At 27.4% G+C, this 21,732-nt stretch overlaps 1 protein-coding gene across 2 annotated transcripts in view; it reads left to right on the forward strand.

Annotated features, from left to right (window-relative positions):
- Positions 1-21,732, forward strand: part of LOC135923747 (annexin A4-like) — a 34,194-nt gene that overhangs the window by 5,756 nt on the left and 6,706 nt on the right. For both annotated transcript variants that reach the window (XM_065458667.1, XM_065458668.1), the window contains exons 5-8: positions 2,343-2,433; positions 4,772-4,851; positions 4,923-4,979; positions 16,597-16,789. In XM_065458667.1, the coding sequence (XP_065314739.1) occupies positions 2,343-2,433; positions 4,772-4,851; positions 4,923-4,979; positions 16,597-16,789 (421 nt within the window). The remainder of the gene's footprint in view (positions 1-2,342; positions 2,434-4,771; positions 4,852-4,922; positions 4,980-16,596; positions 16,790-21,732) is intronic.

Here is a 21,732-nt window from a genome sequence, read left to right on the forward strand (position 1 = left end):
GTTCTCAATTGCTCGTTAGGATCTGTGATCGCTTTACCTTAGAAATATGGTTTAATAATTTAAACATTCGCATTAAACAAAATTTGAATCTCTTAGGCCTTCCTAAGAAAAGCGCATTTATCCCGTCTTAATCTGTAGTGTTTTTTAGGAGGGTATAATGATCCTGATTTATGATCTGAGTTGAAAGAGACTTGGTGCAGCATCTTAATCCATCTATTCGTTGCTTCCCGCCTAAATTCTAATTTATATTTGGCTTCAGAGCTTAAGGAACTGTGAATTTTCATTGCTAATTGTTTGGCTATTAATAGTCCTTCACGTAAATTTATTTACATAATCAAACAAGGTAACAGAAGTTCTTTCGTTTTAGGGCTATAGCGTTCAAAGAGAAAAGATTATCTTAAGATTCCTGGCGAAGGACGGGGAGTTTACTAGGTTTTCATTTAGACGGGATATTTGTAGGTGGGAAACAACTCCTGAATATGTGTCGAGGGATCTAGACCTTCTGATCAAAATACCTCCTTCGAACACTCGGATCCTAGAGAATGTTTTACTTAAGTATATCGCATAACGCCTTGCCTCAAAAGATATCATTATATAATATAAACCTACAATCGGATGGATGGATAACAACATTAGGTGCTGCACCAAGTCTACAACTCGGATCATAAAATTATCATTTTCTATTTAAATTCAAAAGTTTAGTACAAAATGAAAAAGAGAAACGGTAATAAAAGTGTGAAGTGATTCAAGCCAAATATTGACTCACTGAATATCAAAATACTAAAAATCAATACATATAACAAGTTGAGATAATATCCAAATATAAACAATCAAGAGGTCATGAACATAAACAGACTTTGGAATACCAGTAACATTTTGGTAAATTCGGCTTTAATTTCCTTGCCAATGAGAGATAGATATACCGTTTGAACGGTGGAATCTAAGAATCTAATTGCCTGCCTCGTTGGTAGAGGAAATTACAAACGTAACAGGGTCAAATATACCCTCCTGGAAATTAGTCACCGATTAAAATAAAATAAGATAAACATGCCTTCCTTCAGAAGAGGGCCTCAGAGATCCAAATTTCGTTTAATAGGAATGACTAGAGCCTTTAAATTATTAAAATCTATTACTTCCTTTGATTATTTTTATTAATAAAACACAGATCCTAGCGAGCAATTGAGAACTTGGACTTCCCACTACCCCAATATATTTAACCCTGATAATGAATATATTCAATACGTGAATGACATTTCTTCTGTCATGACCTTATCTAATACCTCTCACTATCCACAGTTATTTAACACTTCCTCGGATACGTATACTACCTCCAAAATAAGGGGAACTAATCAATATAATAAAGAAGTTGAAATGTTATAGGATCTATGGTCAAGATAGTATCTTTTTATAAGGCCGACTCTTCACTTTGCTCTGAGATTCTTCGTCCTATTACGGCCAAAGTTTGACAAGATGGAGTCTATCCTTACGATTAGTTTACCTTTTGCAATTTGCAAAATTATTTACGCATATATTACTGAATAAATTATAACACTTATTTGGATTCTATCGTCACGCTCAGTAAGAGGCATAACTTAATTAGTTAGTAAATTGTAATTTTTTTAAAATTAACAAATGAGATCTGCACACACCCTTCCTGACAAATTTTTCAAAATATTTTTTTGGTATATTTATTCCGGTCAGGATAGTCCAGAATCTCATATATTAGAATTAGGTAAATTTATGTATTTTTCCTTTATAAGAAATTATTATGTGGTTGGACTACTTATACAAATTATTTTACAGACGGGACCAAAAAACCTTAGGTGGGACGGACCGTAGAGATCTATACATATATTATAACTTATTAACATTAAAGCTTGCGAGAAAAAAATTAGTTCAAATATAGGTTGTCTAAAACTTTTACAAAATATTAATATACTCTATCGGTACTTTTTCATTTTTCTAGATGTGCCAAAAAAAGTACATTAAAAGTTTTTATTTTATTATAGAATAAATTTAATATTTTATTTTCTAAATTATATATATTTTTTGTATAATTACCAACAATAATTATATACGATTTACAAATTTTTATAAATTTAAGTCTTGAAAAGCTTCTTTCCCCATAGACAACTTATAGAAATATGTTATTCTAGTTTTTGAGCCCCTAAAAATAGAAAATTTCCCTCAAACCTGGGCCAATGTTCATAATACCCGTACTATGACCGTTCCCACTCACACTTCTATTCTTAATTTCTTTTTATATCCGCAATATATATAAAACGATAACTCTTACCATCTAAATTATATCAAATTTAAAGTATTGTAAACATTTCTTATAGGGTTTAGGCACGGATTTGGATACATTATTCGAAGTCCTATTTACGAGATCTCCAAGACAAATCAAAATGATGGGAGCCGCCTATAATAGAAGTTTTTTTTTATTTTTGGTTTAAATATATGTTTTCAGAGTTTGGAACTTGAACTTTAAAACGGTGGTTCTGGTCCTGGCTCCAAAGTTTTTAAGAAGGGTTTTAAATTTAGATTCTTATATTATTTTTGCGATTCCAAGGTCCTGGTGTTGGATGTTAGACTTTGTCAATAAATAAACAATTATAAAAATTTCAAATTTTTTTACAATAAACCAACTCTAAAAAGAATTGCACTGAACAGTGGTTTAAATTATATGCACTTTTGTTTAAGCCCATTCCGACTCTAAATATTTTTAAAAAGATGATCTTGGACTATTCCTAAAGATTTTTAAATAAGGGTCTGGCCCAGGGCCATAGCCATAAGCCCCCCGGGAGAGGGGGGTGCAGCCCCCTCCCAAAAAAATTATAGGCTTCTAAACTTGGTCCCATGAAAAAAGGGCTCCAAATTTAAAAAAAATTATTTAGTTATTAAATTTTAATTCACCATTAACAAAAATCTAAATGAAAATACAACAAAATTTTGACAAAGAGATTATTTACTTAATTTATACAAATTAATAAACAAGTTTATTATTCATTATATTTTTTGTGGAGAAATCCAAGAAATTTAATAGTGATCATTAATTTACAATGCTTTTTGCTGAAAGCACATTACTAATTGTATTTTAAAGCAACAATGAATTTAATATTAATTCATCTAATATAATAAGCCAGGCATATGATGGTGCAGTTATGTCTGGGCGAAATGAAAGAATACTAACCCTGCTTTAAAAAAATTAATTAAAAAGTGCCTTATATACATTGCTAAAGCCACAAGTAGCATATAGTGGTTCAAATTAATATAATAATGTTATCATTTCTAATTTTTTTAAAATTTATTAATATTTTTAGTCGTTTTAACGTGTCTTAAATATACAGGCCATACTCTTAAGAGACTTTTAGACCAGAGTTGAATTGGTCAATTTAAAAGAATTTTAAGGCTATATTTTTTTACTTTTCTAATAGAACTCTTAACTCAGAGGTTTCCACTCATGATTCAGCCGAAGCCTCTGATCTTTTATCTCAATGCATTAATATAAATTAATTATATTGGTCATTTTAATTTCCTCAAAAATCTTCAAAGCCATAATCCAAATTGCTTTTTAATTGTGAAAAGGATTTCAATTAGAACCCTTAAAAAGGAATTATTATAAAATTATGATTACATTGTAGATCAATTTTTAGATAGATTTACACAAGATGATTATAATCTTCTATCATTTTTAATATACATTGTTCCCTCTTTACTCTAATTACTTTATATCAAAAACGAACCCATTAAAATCATTATCAAACTTAAATATGAAAACCTTGCATCATTAAATGAAAATAGCAAAAGGATTATTAGCTGCAGAAGTTAAAGAAACATAATTTTGAAAATATCTTTAATATTATGTATAAAAAAATATCATCTTGCATTTAAAGAATTGTATAATTGCTACTAGCAGCTATCATTATGACAACAGCTTTTTGTGAGGCCTCATTCTCTACACTAAAGAGAGTTCTATCGAGCACTAGAGAATCTATGAAAGATCGAAAATTTATTATTAAAGGCTTATGGAAAATAATTAGAATTTAGCTTTTAAATCATTTATGTTAAAATTAAAAATATCAAAAAATTCCTATGAGTGACTAAATATTTGTTTTATTTCAAATAAATATTGCCCCCTCCCCCTGAGTAAACCGTTGGCCTTGCAGCTGGGAATTCCTGGCTATGGCCCTTGTCTGGTCCCTCCTCTTAGATTTCACGCGGTTCAGATGGTTCCAGATTCTAGTTTTACACTCTGAATAAACAATAAAAATTATAATATTAAACACTTTAAATAAATCTTCCTAAATATATCACAGCATTTTAAACATTATATATAAATTAGTTAATTGCACTTTTGTTATAACCGTTTCCTATGAATTTTAAAATGGGTTACGGTTCATAGATTTGTCTAGGCTCCAAGTGTCCCGATACTAGTTTCAAGTAATCTAGATATATTCAAGAGTGAATCATTTTTTTTAAATGATAAAAACCTTAATTTACAACATAAAACAATAATATAGGAAAAGAAAAATATATAATTGAAAATCAAAGAAAGGGAATGAGAAGAATGTGGAGGAGAGTATAAGATGTCTGTGATTAAAAATTGCGAAATTATATAATGGGGATAAAGCTAAGATAGTCAGCCGGGCGGAAGCCCTCGTAATTAAAAATTAAATCAGTGTGTCTATGATCTATTCCATCGGGATAGCAAGGCTTGATAATAAATTTAGAAAGTATATACATTTATGTGTTATATAAATAAAATAAGAATTTAAAAGAAACTTGATACAAGATATCAAAGGCGATACTAGTGGAAAAGTAGAAGATTTGCTAGTTGAAGTAGCCAAGGTATAAAAACAATTTAAATTTTTTTTTATCAATACTTAATTATTTTGAAAAATAAATAAATAAATCTTAAGGGTGATAGAGATGAGTCCAATCGTATAGATCCTTTAGCAGCCGAAAATGTTGCCAAGGTTAAAAAATTAAATTAATGAAACACTTTGACTAGCGATTATATATAGGCGTGTGTGTATGGGTGTGGGGAGGGGGGGGGGGGGGAGGGGTGTTATATACTAAAACAATTTTTAATCATTTTATATTTTGTTTTATTGGGGCTATTATTAATTTGGTCAATTTATTGCCACATAGTAAAAGTAATCGGTTTTGAAAGTTTTATAGACTCGTATCGCTATAATCGGTTAAATCTAGAATGGGTTTAGGACCTGAATCGCATGCTGAAAAAAAATTAAATTTAAGCCTTGGCCATGAGTTTAATTTTTTTTCGGCTTTCCTTGAGATTAAATTATACTTTTGGCTAAAACTTTAAAGCTGAGGCTATACACTATATCCGCTTAGAATGGAGCATTTGATTAACCGACGGCTAAATTTAATTTTATGCCTAAAATATTTTCAATTAAAAGGGTTTAAATGCCATTTTAGATTAGGAATATAGTACTCTTATTATCTTAACACTATGTAGTCTCATTGGCGTATGCAGATGCCGGATATTTCAAAAATATTATTGTTTATATTCATTTATATTTGTTAATATTTATTCGTATCTCATATGAAATATATATTTTATTACATTTATTATCACATTCATAAGTTATTTTATCAATTAATTTCAATTTCAAGTTTTCCGGCGTAATATTTACTTATTATTTTCAAATTTTTAGTGGCGTAAATCTACCATTTTCAAATTTCTAGTCAAATAATAATTATTTCTGAAACTTCCGGTCCAACAGGGAAAAAGAAATTGCAACCTTGTCCAATGAGATAGAGCCTCTTCCATCAAGCACTAACAGCTATTAAGGAGTTAGAAGAGCCAATTATATGCTATTACTGAAATATCACAATGGCCTGAAAGAAATATTTCGTCAAAAGCAAGAAAATTATTGGATTCAATGCTTATTCCAAATTTTATTTCTCATTAGAATGTATTATTTAATTATACAACTAAAGTATTACTTTTCAAAAACATCACATTGATTTGATTAAGAAGATGAGAATAGCGGAGAGCATTTATCAGAACTCAAGGAAATTAAGGTTAATGTTGATGAAGAATTTCATATTTTATTGTTAAGTCAAAAGCAGAGCTATACGTGTTTAATATTTGTCTCCCTCGACTTGTAGCAAGGCAAGCTCATCGTTAAAACATTAATATAGGATCAGTAGAAGAGTACATTTATAACCCAAATAAATGAATTTTTAATTCATCATGCAGCACTTACATATGCAAATATTACTTTCACAAAAGCCTTCCTAACCTTTTTCAGATGGTGATAGAAAATATTTGTTAGATTTTTATTATGAAGATGTTAAAGTATCTTATGATGCCTTACTAGCTGAATAACTATGTTTATAAGATTAACTATAGTTGACATAGTCCCAAAAAATGCTATGGATGCTCTGCATTATTTCAAACACATTTTAGATTAAATTCCCAATGTATTAAAAGGGTTTATAAACTCTTCCCATTAGTAAACTAATGAGAGAACACTCTCTTTTTTAAGAAGAATAACAGAGGCCTGCAGAAGTACCATTTGCATGGCACGGCCCTTATTTTTTTTAAAGATTTTTTACGGCCCGGCCTGGGTTTTTTTTTAAAAATTTTTAGGCCCGGCCCAGCTTTTTTGAAAAAATTTTTTAGGCCCGGCTCGGCTTTTTTTTTAAATTTTCAGGCACGGCGCGGCTTTTTTTAAATAAAATTTTCAGGCCCGGCCCGGATTTTTTAAAAATAAATTATATTTATTTTTGATTTTTATAGCTAATAATAACGATTTCAAATATAGGCTGTTTTAAAAAATACAGCCCGGCCTGGGTGTTTTTTTAAAAATAATTAAGGCCCGGCTTGGGTGTTTTTTTTTAAAATTCAGGTCCGGCCCTGGTGTTTTTTAAAAAAAAATTCTGGCCCGGCCCGGGTATATTTACGGGCCTGCAGGTCTCTGAAAAACATACCAAGAAGTACAACATGTGTAAGTAGATTGAAAGGTTTGGATCTTTTGAATATTCATAGGCATTTGACGACAAGCAAGGATGAGATAATTGAAAAATTAGCTTAATCCCAACGAAGACTGGATTTTACATTGTCAATATATAACATACAAAATACAATTATTCCTAAGAAACTTTTTGTGTAAAGGCTCAAAAAATTCAAATTTCTATTTTGGGTCATTTAAGTGATTCTTTACATATAATTTTTTTATAATTCACATTAATTTAAAATTGTGTATTAGGAATAGTTATTAGTCCTAATAAATTTTTGCTTGATATTTTTAAAAAACAAAAATATTTCTTAAAAAAATTTATTCTCCCCCCCCCCCCCCCAGACCAAATTTTTAAGTACGCGCCTGTGTAGTCTTAATTACGACACCAAATGCCATTCTTGTTTATTATAAAAATTTTAAATTTTTTTCTATTTTAAATTAATTTAAATTTCTGACGGAAGAAGAATTTTACTATAAGTTTATAGATACAGATAGCGATAGTGTTTTATAAAGGAACAAAAACATTTTTTTAACATTATAAAGAAATCTATATTAATATTTTTATTTTAAAAATAAAAAAAACAGTTTTAAAATAAAATTTTTTCCATTTTTTTCTATTCTAATCGGATTATATATTATATTTTATATAATAAATTATATGATTAAGAAACCGAAACAGCCATTTAACCTAACTTCTCTTTTATCAATAATTTTTGCTTTAGTTAAAAAATAATATACAAATGACAAAGTTGATGGGTATTGTTAAATTAAATTCTTATATTTCTGCTTTGTAATAAAAGTTGAATAGATCATATTACAGTGAAACGATACACATGTTTAAATATACTATAAAAGGGGGTAAACAAAATAAGATTTTATTTTTAATAGAATAAAGATTGAAATTAAATATGGACAAGCAATTAATTAAGAAGATTAATATAGTTGTAATCATTATAAAAAAATGTGTTACAGTGAAACGATACACATGTTTAAATATACTATAAAAGGGGGTAAACAAAATAAGATTTTATTTTTAATAGAATAAAGATTGAAATTAAATATGGACAAGCAATTAATTAAGAAGATTAATAGTTGATTAATCATTATAAAAAAAATGTGTAATTTATGATGAAAAATGAATTTTTTTTTTATTTTCTTTGAGAATGCTCAAGTAAGATATTTGATTAAATTTCATTTAAAATTCTAAATCATTTTTTGTAAAAAGTCTTTTTAATATTTTAGAATTTCTTAAATGTAATCTATTTTGTATATCCATTTATTTCGATAAAAATATGATAACACTATAAACTTTTATAATAATTTCGATAAAATAATTAATACATAAAAAATATAATTATAATTTATCAAAATATTCTATTGTTCCATTGATGTTGGTACCTTTTTAGAAATTAAAAGAGTTAATATTATAATTATTAATACAAATCGATTATAAAGATTACCTAATTAATCAGTTGCCCGCGATAACCCAACTCCAAATAGCTTTGCATGTGATTGTAAAAGTTAGTGAAATCATAAGGAATAAATCCGTGTAAGAGTTGAATAATATTCCTAACAATTTCATCTCTTGAATTAGGGCGGGGATTGATTGCTCTAAATTTATTTTTCAAAACTCCAAAAAAATTTTCAATGGGATTTAACTGAGGTGAATAAGGTGGTAGGTATTCAATCCTACCTTTATAAGAATCGATAAGATGGCTTCTATGGATAGATGCATTATCCATTACAATGATTGCATCTGGTGGTAGGATACTATAATAAGCTCCGTCATAGAATCACGGAATAATAGCCCATTATAAGCTCCGTCTATTATTTTATAATGAATTACCCCTCCAATTCCGATTGTACAAAGGATACTTACATTTTTGCCCTTAGAGGATGGGATTTTTATTATTGGACGGACATTGTATGGCGCCCAGGCGTAGATTGGTACAACATGCAAGTTTATTCCAGTCTCATCTAAGAAATATAAATTTTCTCTTGGGATATTTAAGATCTTTGCACAATAAATTTGACGAATATTAATAGCCCCGGGAGTATTTCTTCTATCAGGCTCCTTGCCAGCCCTTTTTTTAGACCAACCAATATTTTTAATATATTTACTAATTGTGGTTTTTGTTTTTGGACTACCAGGAGGTAACTTTTCTATTATCTCCTGAATAGTCAAAGTGTTATTATCCATTAATAGGCTTATGATACTTCTTTCAATAATGGAAGAATCTTTCTTTTTACTTCCTCTTTTTTGAATATTATATTCCTTTAAAAGGATCTCCATTTATTTCTGGGAATGTATCCCGTCTAAATTTGTGAACAGATGCAGTAGACATTTCGACATATTTTGCTCTTTTATTTTCATTTGTTGTTTTTCCGGCATTGATAACATTTTGGTAACTATATCTAATTTTTCTTTATTCCAATATTTGTGTATTCTTTTTGGTCTTTGAATTCTCGACGAAGATTGGGAGTTTTCATTTAAATTGGAAAAATTAGTATTACTATTGGATAATAAAGATTCTATATTAAACATTTTTTTTTATTATTTAAGAAAAATTAAAAATAATTAATATGTAAGTATTTTAATTTTTTATTTTGAATTAAATTTTAACACATTTTTTTTATAATGATTAATCAACTATTAATCTTCTTAATTAATTGCTTGTCCATATTTAATTTCAATCTTTATTCTATTAAAAATAAAATCTTATTTTGTTTACCCCCTTTTATAGTATATTTAAACATGTGTATCGTTTCACTGTAAAATTTAATTCAAAAATAAAAAATTAAAATACTTACATATTAGTAATTATTTTTAATTTTTCTTAAATAATAAAAAAAAATGTTTAATATAGAATCTTTATTATCAAATAGTAATACTAATTTTTCCAATTTAAATGAAAACTCCCAATTATTCATCAAATTTATTGTGCAAAGATCTTAAATATCCCAAGAGAAAATTTATATTTCTTAGATGAGACTGGAATAAACTTGCATGTTGTACCAATCTACGCCTGGGCACCATACAATGTCTGTCCAATAATAAAAATCCCATCCTCTAAGGGTAAAAATGTAAGTATCCTTTGTACAATCGGAATTGGAGGAGTAATTTATTATAAAATAATAGACGGAGCTTATAATGGGCTATTATTCCGTGATTCTATGACGGAGCTTATTAGTATCCTACCACCAGATGCAATCATTGTAATGGATAATGCATCTATCCATAGAAGCCATCTTATCGATTCTTATAAAGGTAGGATTGAATACCTACCACCTTATTTTCACCTCAGTTAAATCCCATTGAAAATTTTTTTGGAGTTTTGAAAAATAAATTTAGAGCAATCAATCCCCGCCCTAATTCAAGAGATAAAATTGTTAGGAATATTATTCAACTCTTACACGGATTCATTCCTTATGCTTTCACTAACTTCTACAATCACATGCAAAGCTATTTGGAGTTGGGTTATCGCGGGCAACTGATTAATTAGGTAATCTTTTATAATCGTTTTGTATTAATAATTATAATATTAACTCTTTTAATTTAAAAAAGGTACCAACATCAAATTCGTGGAACAATGGAATATTTTGATAAATTATAATTATATTTTTTATGTATTAATTATTTTATCGAAATTATTATAAAAGTTTATAGTGTTATCATATTTTTATCGAAATAAATGGATATACAAAATAGATTACATTTAAGATTTTCTAAAATATTTTCAAATATTAAAAAAACTTTTTACAAAAAATGATTTAGAATTTTAAATGAAATTTAATCAAATATCTTACTTGAGCATTCTCAAAGAAAATAAAAAAAAATTCAGTTTTCATCACAAATTATATATATTTTTATAATGATTAATCAACTATTAATCTTCTTAATTAATTGCTTGTCCATATTTAATTTCAATCTTTATTCTATTAAAAATAAAATCTTATTTTGTTTACCCCCTTTTATAGTATATTTAAACATGTGTATCGTTTCATATTAAATAATCTAGTTTAATTAATTGCCATTGGGGGGGGGGGGATATAAATGCAAAAGAGTGAAATATAATATTGACTAATAAGTTAACGAGGAGATATCTACAATTGTTTAGTTAAAATTTAGTAAATTGTGTTAAAACAATCTTACTTTCATATTAAAATTTTTTTTTATTAAAATGCATTAAAGCTTGATTTCCCCTTCCCTCCTCACCAGAGTTGCCAGGTCAAAATTTTAAAATTGTGGGAGAAATTCGGTATTTTGTGGGAGTCAGAGAACTGCAGGCCCGGCCCTAAACCCGGCCCGGCCGTATTTTAAATTTTTTAAATATACCCGGGCGGGGCCTAAAAAATTTTTTTTTAAACATATCCGGGCCGAGCCGGGCCTAAAAAATTTTTTTTTTAATATATCCGGGCCGGGCCTTAATATTTTTTATAAAAATTTTTACATTATGAGTTAATGGTTATAAGATTATATTATATTATAGTTATGATTAATATAATATTGGGCGATGGTTAACACTACCTAACACCCACAGATCGATCTAATTATTAATTTCCTGCAAATTTATTCAAAGTATTAATATATTTTTTTATAATTCATATCTAAATTTTTACAACATGTTTTACCAAAACAATCAAATAAAGGAATATCTTAAATAAGCCCCAATATTCAAGTATTATTAATATATTTTTTTATAATTCATATCTAAATTTTTAGAATATATTTTACCAAAACAATCAAATAAAGGAATATCACTTCTTGAAGTTTGTAATACCTTTCAAAGCGAAAAAGGAGAAATAAAATTGATTTTACTTAATATAAAGCATTTTTTAATTGAAAAATTTGTTTTACATAAGTATCATTTTATTTCTCTTTTTCTCTGTCCCAAATTCAAGCAATTACATATGTAGTCAGGACAGATCGCAAGATGACGGAAAACTATATAAAAGATTATATTAAATTACAAGAGGCTCAGGAATTAAATGAAATACCATCGACCAGTATTACGACTGTTGTTAAACAAACTGAATCGTTTTATGACAAATGGGGCGATGGTAATTCTGTTAATATGTCAATACCCGATGATGAATATTATAATTAGATAAATAAAAAAATAGATGAAACATTTAAGGTGGATAATTTGTTAGAGTGTTGGGCGGCTCATCAATTCCTGCTTCAAGTGCAAGCTGTGAGCGGAATTTTTCCACTACGAGAATTCTTGAAGAAAGAAGAAGTAATCTTCAACCTGAAAAGGTAGATATGCTTCTCTTTCTTCAAGATAATTTGTGAATTTTTAATATCTTTCTTGAGTATAGGGTTTCGTCAATCATGCTGGTTTTTTACTTTGCAAACTGTCAAATATTTATAGCATTTATTATATTTACCTTGAGTCATGAAAGTTTTTAATCCAACATTTTTCATTATTTTTTTTTACAATATTATATAATACAATTATCTTCTTTTGTTAAAAATTTATATTATAAAATAAATTATATTAATATTGTGCAATTAGATTATATTTTCAAAATACTATTTATTATACATGCATTTTTTTAAATAGCGATTTATTTTTATTTTATAAATTAAATAGTAAATTAAATACAATATATTATATTCTCAAAATATTTTACATTTTTATAAATTAAATATTAGTTTTATTTTTATAAATGCAATATAAAATATAGTATATGCTCAAAATATTCATTTTTATAAATAACAGTTTTATAATTTTTATAAATTCAATATAATATTCTCAAAATATTAGCTTTTTACATGTATTTTTTTAATAATAAGCGATAATACTCGCTGAAAAATATCGTAAAATACCTCATAGGTGAATTTTTGTATATACCAGGTCGAATATAATTTTAAAAAATTCCGAGCCGGGCCTGAAGTTTTTTTTTAAAAAATATCCGGGCCGGGCCTTAAATTTTTAAATCCGGGATGGGCCGGGCCGTAAAAATTTTTTTTTAAAAATATCCGGGATGGGCCTTAAATTTTTAAATCCGGGATGGGCCGGGCCGTAAAAATTTTTTTTAAAAAATATCCGGGCCGGGCCTTAAATTTTTAAATCCGGGATGGGCCGGGCCGTAAAAATTTTTTTTTAAAAATATCCGGGATGGGCCTTAAATTTTTAAATCCGGGATGGGCCGGGCCGTAAAAATTTTTTTTAAAAAATATCCGGGCCGGGCCTTAAATTTTTAAATCCGGGATGGGCCGGGCCGTAAAAATTTTTTTTAAAAATATCCGGGCCGGGCTTTAAATTTTTAAATCCGGGATGGGCCGGGCCGTAAAAATTTTTTTTAAAAAATATCCGGGCCGGGCCTTATATTTTTAAATCCGGGCTGTAAAAAATTTTTTTAAAAAATATCCGGGCTAAAAAATTTAAAACCGGGCCGAGCCGTGCAAATAGTACATCTGCAGGTCTCTGGTGGGAGTAATATAAAAATTGTGAGAGAAATATGAAAATTGCTAAAAAAAAAATATTTTCCAAAATAAAATAGGTAATTATTTTTCAAAATAAAATAGCCAACTATTTTTCAAAATAAAATAGCCAACTATTTTTCAAAATAAAATAGCCAACTATTCTTCAAAATAAAATAGCCAACTATTTTTCAAAATAAAATATCCAACTCTTTTTCAAAATAAATAGGTAACTATTTTCCAAAATAAAATACGCAACTATTTTTCAAAATAGGTAATTATAGTACGACACAAAATTTCTTAAATACTATCTTTATTATTAAAATAACATATTGATTTATTATAATATATTAATTTTGTTTAAAAATAATAACCAACGATCTTTTTTAAATACAAAAGAATGTAAACAAGATAAAATTTTATTAAAAAATTGTAATTTTACAATGTAAAAAAATATATTTTATGCTAATGTATAAATAAGATTTTATAAAAAAACAAACAATTTTAAATTTACAATGTAAAAAATAATTATAATCAGTGCCGGGAAGTTGTTCTACAGTATTTAGTTAATACAATGGGGGAAGGGAATATGATATTTTGAGGCATCAAAAATCTTCAAAGCATAAATTAGTACAGGGCAGTCTATCAACATCTATTGCAAAACAAAAATATTCTTCAAAAATAAGAAATTATACAGATGCAACTACAGTTGCGGAAATGGTAAATACCTATCATGCAGTACAACATTCAGAGAGCTACTTAACATCACAATGTTGGTAGAATCTTTCCCCATAATATTTAAGGACTAATATAAATGAAAAGTATACTTTGTAGAACACAAATGAGCAAGACTATCATCAATGTTTTAGGTTATAAATCCAGAAGGTCAATTCTTGACGATTTGAAAGATGTGCAAACATATGCAATTCTGCATCTAATAAGGAGATATCAAAACATTTCCCTTGATCCTCCCCTATTTCAACAAAATTAATGTCATTTCAATAAAACTATTAAAAAAATTTTCTCCAGATATGAAATATCCAAAGACATAGCTAACCTTATAAATATGGCAGATTTGGCATTACCAATGAATTGCATAGCAGCTTTCTGATCTGATAATTCCTCAGTGAATTTGGCAAAAACCAGAGTGTATTTACAGAATTGAGTCAGCATAATATTGGTTGACAGGTTCCTCCTAATACACGCCATCGTAGAATTTTAAAATTTTACAAACCTTTAAAAAATAAATAGATTATAAAAGCTGTCCTAATATTTTGAAAAAAATTTTCAAAAATAAATGGCAGAAGTATATTTAGGAATTTTACATATAGGAAATCTACTATATGCTGTTAATATGCAGTTGCAATCAGAAGAATATAATTTAATAAAGGTTCACTAAATTATGCTGCAGAAATACCAAAGTAAGAATATTATTACTATTATCGGATAATTATTAATAAGATTTAATATGATGTCATGTTTGAGGAGATTGTAATGCTTCTTTATTTTTATGATTTGCCAAAATATTCAAAATATTAATTTTACAATGTAAAAAATAAATTTATTTGATTTTATGCAAATGTATAAATAAGATTTATAAAATATAGAAAGTCAAATAGTTATAGTTAATTATATTTTATTTGAGATTTAAATAATGGAACTAAACGTTTACCGTCGTTATTAAGATATTTATAAAATTCCTGGCACGACATTTTATAATTTTGTTTAACCATTGCCTCTAATGTTGTTAAAGCAATTCGATTTCTCTTCTTTCTCCAGGCAGTCCTCATCAGGCTAAAAATGCGCTCCGATGAGGCATTAGAATGAGGTAAGGAGAAAACATACTCGCAAATTTTTTCCAAGCATGGGGATTTATCGTTATTACGAAAAAATTCTACCCATTTCTCCTCTGCTTTTATACCATCTAACTTTAAGTATTCTGGCAAATCATAAAAAATGGAAAAATTACAATCTCTTCAAACAAGGCTTCAATGTCTATCGGTAATTTTAATATATTTATTAAATTACAAAAACCATCAAATGATGGTTTCTGTTCCAAGGTCATAATATTTATACACTTGTAAATAGAGTTATTAAAATCAAATCTTGATTGTAAATATTCCAAAATTGTCTTAATAAAAATATTTGCTTCATCTAAAAATACGTTAATTATATTTATTATCTATTTTTAACTGTAGAGATGAACAGAGCTGTAGCATGATTTTGTGAATCTTTATCATTAAAGAATCTTCTGATTGCAACTGAATATTAACTACATGAAGTATATTTCCTACATGTGAAACTAATCCCAAATATGCTTCTGACATTTCATCCTCGAAATTTTTTTTTAGCAAAATAGAACATTTTATTACTTAAATCTGTTTGGTATGTGGGATATAATATCCACTTCTAAAAGTTCTATTCTTCTAACACAAAAATTTTGAAAATGGCGAGTGGAGCACTGCAATTCTAGATAACGATATAAAATATATTAAGCAATTTACAATATATTTATAATAATTATACATACTGTTCTAACTTCTATTCTTTCTAACACAAAAATTTTGAAAATATCGAGTGGGAGAATTTTATAAAAAATATATTTTAGAGCGGAAAAATAAAATAAAAGAACTAGACATATTTTTCGAATAAATATTTAAAATTTATTTTAAAAATATAAAAATAATCAAATACTGTCTCTCAAAATTATTATTTATATATTAAAAACATTAAAATGCTAAAAAAAAATTGTGGGAGAAATTAAAAAATTGTGGGAGCTTTTTGTGGGTGATTTCTAATTGTGGGAGTTTTGTGGGAGTGAGATGTATGTGGGTAAACTAAAAAATTGTGGGAGACTCCCACTGATGGGGGGAGACATGGCAACCCTGCTCCTCACCCTTTTTTAGATTTGAAAAAAAAATTAGTTTTGCCTTTGTTTTTACGTTTTTTTACATTCCTATAATATAATTATAATTTTAAATGAAAAAGAACTTCTTAAATAATTTTACTGTAATTCAACTTTTACATTCTATTATTCATAATAATTTAGTATAGGGACGTCGAGGCTTCAGACAAGGAGTAATTCCGAACAGCCTTCACATTTTAAAACTATGATTTTAAGACTTAAATTGAAATTCATAACTAAAATACAACATTATTTTAATATTGCAGAAACTTAAAAGTGGAGGTATATCAAAATATTTTGGTACTCATGCGAATGAACTAATCACCATTTTATCTAAATGGAATTTCAATCAATTGAGGATGTTTTTCGATCAATATCAGAGGGTAACCAAAAAGACAATAGAAGAAGATATAAGCAAATATAGCGGTGGTGAAACCCAAAAGGCTTTATTGAATTATGGTAACGATTGGTATCAATTATTTGTTTAAATTGTTTATTTTAACGTAAAATTTTAATTTTTAATCGGCGCTCGCAGGACAGGGCAAGGAATGGCTCTAGGAAATTATTATATATAAAGTGTGTAATATTTATATTATAATTTTAACAATTTTTATATATTTGTATGTTTTAATCTTCTTAAATGTTTATAAAGATATTTAAATTTTATTTTATTCTATTCTTTATTTTAATATCCTTGAAATTTTAGTGAATCCTCCATGCTTTTTTGTGTATAAATCTTAGATATTTTTCGTTTCACATTTAATGTAATATTTTATTTTATTAACACAATTTTGTTTATTTTGGGATGATGATGGGATTTATATTTAAAGATTTGGGGGCCTCAGAAAGTTTTCTATTGAATTTACAAAATATTAATTTTAACCTCTAATATTTTCTTTTTATTTAGAATGATGATTTGCAATATCAATAAAAATTATTTGTTTTCAATTAAATTTTTTTAATATTTTTGATTACCTCTAATGCTATAAATAACCTTGTTATCTCTGGAAGGTAACGAGTAGTATAACAAAGTTACTTTTTTTAAGATAACGTAACTTAGATTTTCAGCGCATTAGTGTATTATTGACCCTTTCGCGCCCATGGATAACTTTTGGAATTATAATTTTTCAATTGTATATTATATGCATTAAAAATGGCCTCTGATAACTTCTTAAATCATATTTTTAATTTTTGATATTTTCTATTTCGTATTTTATAATTAACTCACTTTGTTTCATATGTTATTATATTATATTATAATTATAAAAAATCAATGTTTTCATACCATTTTCGAGCCAAAATTTTAATTCACATTCCTGGTTATCAAACTTGCTAAAAATATAAGTAACCATATTAATATATTTATTTAAAAATTATCATCTTAGGTGCTGGATTGAGCATAATGCCATTTGGTATCAATGGTCATTTCCCATGCACTAAAAAATATTTTCATCAATAAATGGAAATTTTAGACAAATTATTTAGGATATTTAGATTTAGGGTTGAGGAAACGGGGAGGGGGTAATTAGATTAGATTATATTTTGATAATAGTTGCATATATTGATTATATAATGTTTATTTGGATATAAAGAGAGATTCTAATTAGGTATTTTGTATAAATAACATATGATATGAGTTGCCTTTTATATCAATATGCATTTAGATATGACTACATTTATCCCCGTGGGCGATATATCTGAGGCTAATATAGAGAGCTCAGACTTAGAAGAAATTATTATCCTTTTCTAGCAGATGATTTGCCGACATCATCTTATATTACAAAGGAACTAGGTTTTATTGGAAGATATAATCTAAGATACTTCTATAACTAAAATAAAATATATTGATTGGTCCAAAAAAGACATCGGAAGCATGAATACAAAGTTTATTTCTATGTTGGAAATTCCTAAACAGAATTCAACTCTTTTTACCTAATTTCGTAATTTTTGTACACCCAGATAATTAGCAATTTTATATTGGAAACAAACCTTCTAATGTTATGTTGTGATAGATCATAAAAACAGATAGCGATGATATTGAAAATTTATTAGAGTACACTTTATACTATTTTAGTTAAGATGCCTTCTATACAACAGTATTGGTCGGTTGAAACATCTCTTCCACAAGTAGCGGAAACTATGTCCAGCAATCGTTTACTTTTGATTCGGAAATTTTTTAATAATAATAAGAAAGATATGGTATAGGGAAGATAAAGGGTACAACATATTATTTAAAATTTAACCCTTCGTATGCCAATTAAAAAAATAATTCAACTTAAAGTAAAGCTAGCTGTAGACGAATTTATAATTCCCCTCAAGAGACGCTCTAAATTAGGACAATTTAAATCGAATCCCCATAAATGTGGGTTAAAAGTGTTTGCTCTCTATGGCTCTTCCGGGTTTATGTTTATGTATGGTTTTGAAATATACCAGGGGAAGTATATAATGTCATAAGATCATGTTTAGGTATTAGTGGGGATATCGATCTTCATAATGAGGGAATGGATAGAGTAGATATTACAGTTATATCGGACAGATATTAAATGGAAACGATATTATATGAGAATGGTTTTTTATTTATTGGATTTCTTGTGTAATAAATATCTGTCTCCTTTATAGACGCCATATGAAAGCATTAAATAATATAAATTATGACATTGCTGATATCTAAATCTCAGATAGCAAAAGGGTTGATGCTAGCGGAAAAAGATAATACTAAGAAGACCGGAAGACCTTTCAGCATAATTATAAAAAGAAGAAAAGGTATCAATATTGCACACATATCGAATATAAGATATGACCAAGTAGGTCATTGTTCAATGCGCGTAACCATTAAGCAAAGGTGCAAGTATTGCGTAGAAGCCTATTTAAAAATTATTTGCAAAAAATGTAATTTTATTTATGCTTAAATAAACAGCGAAATTGTTATGTCATTTCATGTGAAATTAAATTTTTTTAAAATGAACTTGCATTTTGCCCCTTGATGACAATTGGAATCATTGAATATCTTTTGATAGAAGGTAATTTGTGTCTATAATATATACCCCTTAAAAAAAATTCATGGAGGGACAAAAGTCGGACGCGAAAGGATTAATTTAACAATTGGTATTATATAATATCAATTAAAAATGACATGTAAACTATTTATAAAAAATAGTTCTTTCTCTGGTGACGCCCATGAATCGTTAAAAAATTGTAAGGTAAAATTTCAAAACTGATTTTTTTCTTTGATCAAAAGGATCCTCGAGATTGTTGTTTTAGGACTCTTTTGGCTAATTCATTTGATTAGGGATTTCGCCTATTTCCCACATGAACAGTTTATTGATACTCCGATGGGTATAAATATATTGTTGTTGGCTAGGCGTGAATATTTTTGAGATTTCTCTTTTTACCGCTATACCGAATAGATCATAGTTAATAGATAAGGCGAAAATAAATATATATATACATATAAAGTCCTAATACAGATGTGTGTTTGAGATGTAAAGGAACATCGGATTGGAATAATGAATTTTGGATTATTTTATAAATTTATTTTAACAAGACAATGGATTGGAAATTGGATGTCTAGCTTTAGAATCAACTAAACCATTATCCCATATCTTTTACAGTTGTAAGGTAAATATATGTTTAAGCTTAACCTGATAGCCATAGCATCGAAATTACTTATTTCTAAAAAGACATTTATTTAACATGCTTGGATAAGTTTCTAACTATTTGTGGCCTTATTTATCCATTCCCAATGGACAGAGGTTAGTGTGACCCCCCTTCCTCCATAACCTCCAAAAATTTTTTTATTTTTATTGCGAATAGTTTTTTTTATAAAACGGAAATAAAAAATATGTACGATATCAAAATGAAATATATTTAAGAAAAACAAATAAGAATTAATTCTAATTGATCACATGGTTTAAATTAAAAATTATATGAACTAAAATATTGAATAACAAGTGGGGGCGGGGAGCTATAAAGAAATATTGTAAATATTTTCTGGCATAGTGGAGCTAGTTTTGTTAAACGGCTCAATTTGCCTATTTTTAAAAAGGGCTAACTCAATATTATAGCCAAGAAAATATTGCCTAAGCGTCGAGATTTTGCCAATAGATGTTCAATACTATGTGCCATCTATGAGCTCTAGGTTTGCATAATATATTTCTGGATAAAATATTGAGTTAGCCGTTATTCACTTAACAACACTTAATAGAGCCGAGGATGGAGAATAAATATGATCTGCATATCTCGAAAGATATTTTTTGAAAAACAATTATAAATTTAATAATATAATTTATATTGCTAAACAAATTAGATAGTTTTAAAAATTTTAATTAATTTTTTATAATTTTTAATTAAAAGAAAAATCGTTTAATTTGGTAAAAATAAACAGCAAACTTTTATTTTCTTTTGCCGGTGGAGTCTGAATTGTTGATTAAACTTGAAACGCGAGAGGATATTAAAAAAATCTCAGAATTTACTCTGATGATTTATAGGGATTACTTTGTGATGTCGAATTTTTTATATAAAAATCTTGACAGAACATAGAAATAATGCTTTGTAGGCTTTTCCATGTGTAATTGCACTTTAGATTCCCTGCCTAATATCAAAACATTGTTCTTTTATTTATCTTATCCATTGGTACATGCACTAATGAAAGTTCTTTTTCAACTTCGGTTAAAAACTTACTTAAGAAATAGCATCGGTGAAAACCGTTTAAATGGATTAGCCCTATTAAATATTTATAAGGAGATTATTCATCTCGGAGAAAAGTAGATCTCTCTTTATAAATTCAAATCATAAAACTTCAATATGATCATAATATGTTCTTAGTCTTAAAATTTTTATATGCAAAACTTAATTATAATAAATTCTTAGTTATAATATTTATATATTTTTTATCTAAGCCCGGCCCGGCCCTATACCCGGCCCGGCCTAAATTTTTTAAATAAACCCGGGCCGGGCCGGGCCTAAAAAAAATTTTTTTAAATATATCCGGGCCGGGCTTAATATTTTTTATAAAAATTTTAACATTATGAGTTAATGGTTATAAGATTATATTATATTATAGTTATGATTAATATAATATTGGGTAATGGTTAACACACCTAACACCTACAGATCGATCTAATTATTAATTTCCTGCAAATTTATTCAAAGTATTAATATATTTTTTTATAATTCATATCTAAATTTTTACAACATATTTTACCAAAACAATCAAATAAAGGAATATCTTAAATAAGCCCCAATATTCAAGTATTAATAATATATTTTTTATAATTCATATCTAAATTTTTAGAATATTTACCAAAACAATCAAATAAAGGAATATCATGGCACAAAATACTAATGATATAATTAATAAAATTAAATATAATATTTATTCTTTTATAAATACAAATAATAAT

This window comes from Gordionus sp. m RMFG-2023, chromosome 2, assembly GCF_954871325.1.
Source record: "Gordionus sp. m RMFG-2023 chromosome 2, tfGorSpeb1-WG-v2, whole genome shotgun sequence".
In the NCBI taxonomy this organism is placed as follows: Eukaryota; Metazoa; Nematomorpha; class Gordioida; order Chordodea; family Parachordodidae; genus Gordionus; species Gordionus sp. m RMFG-2023.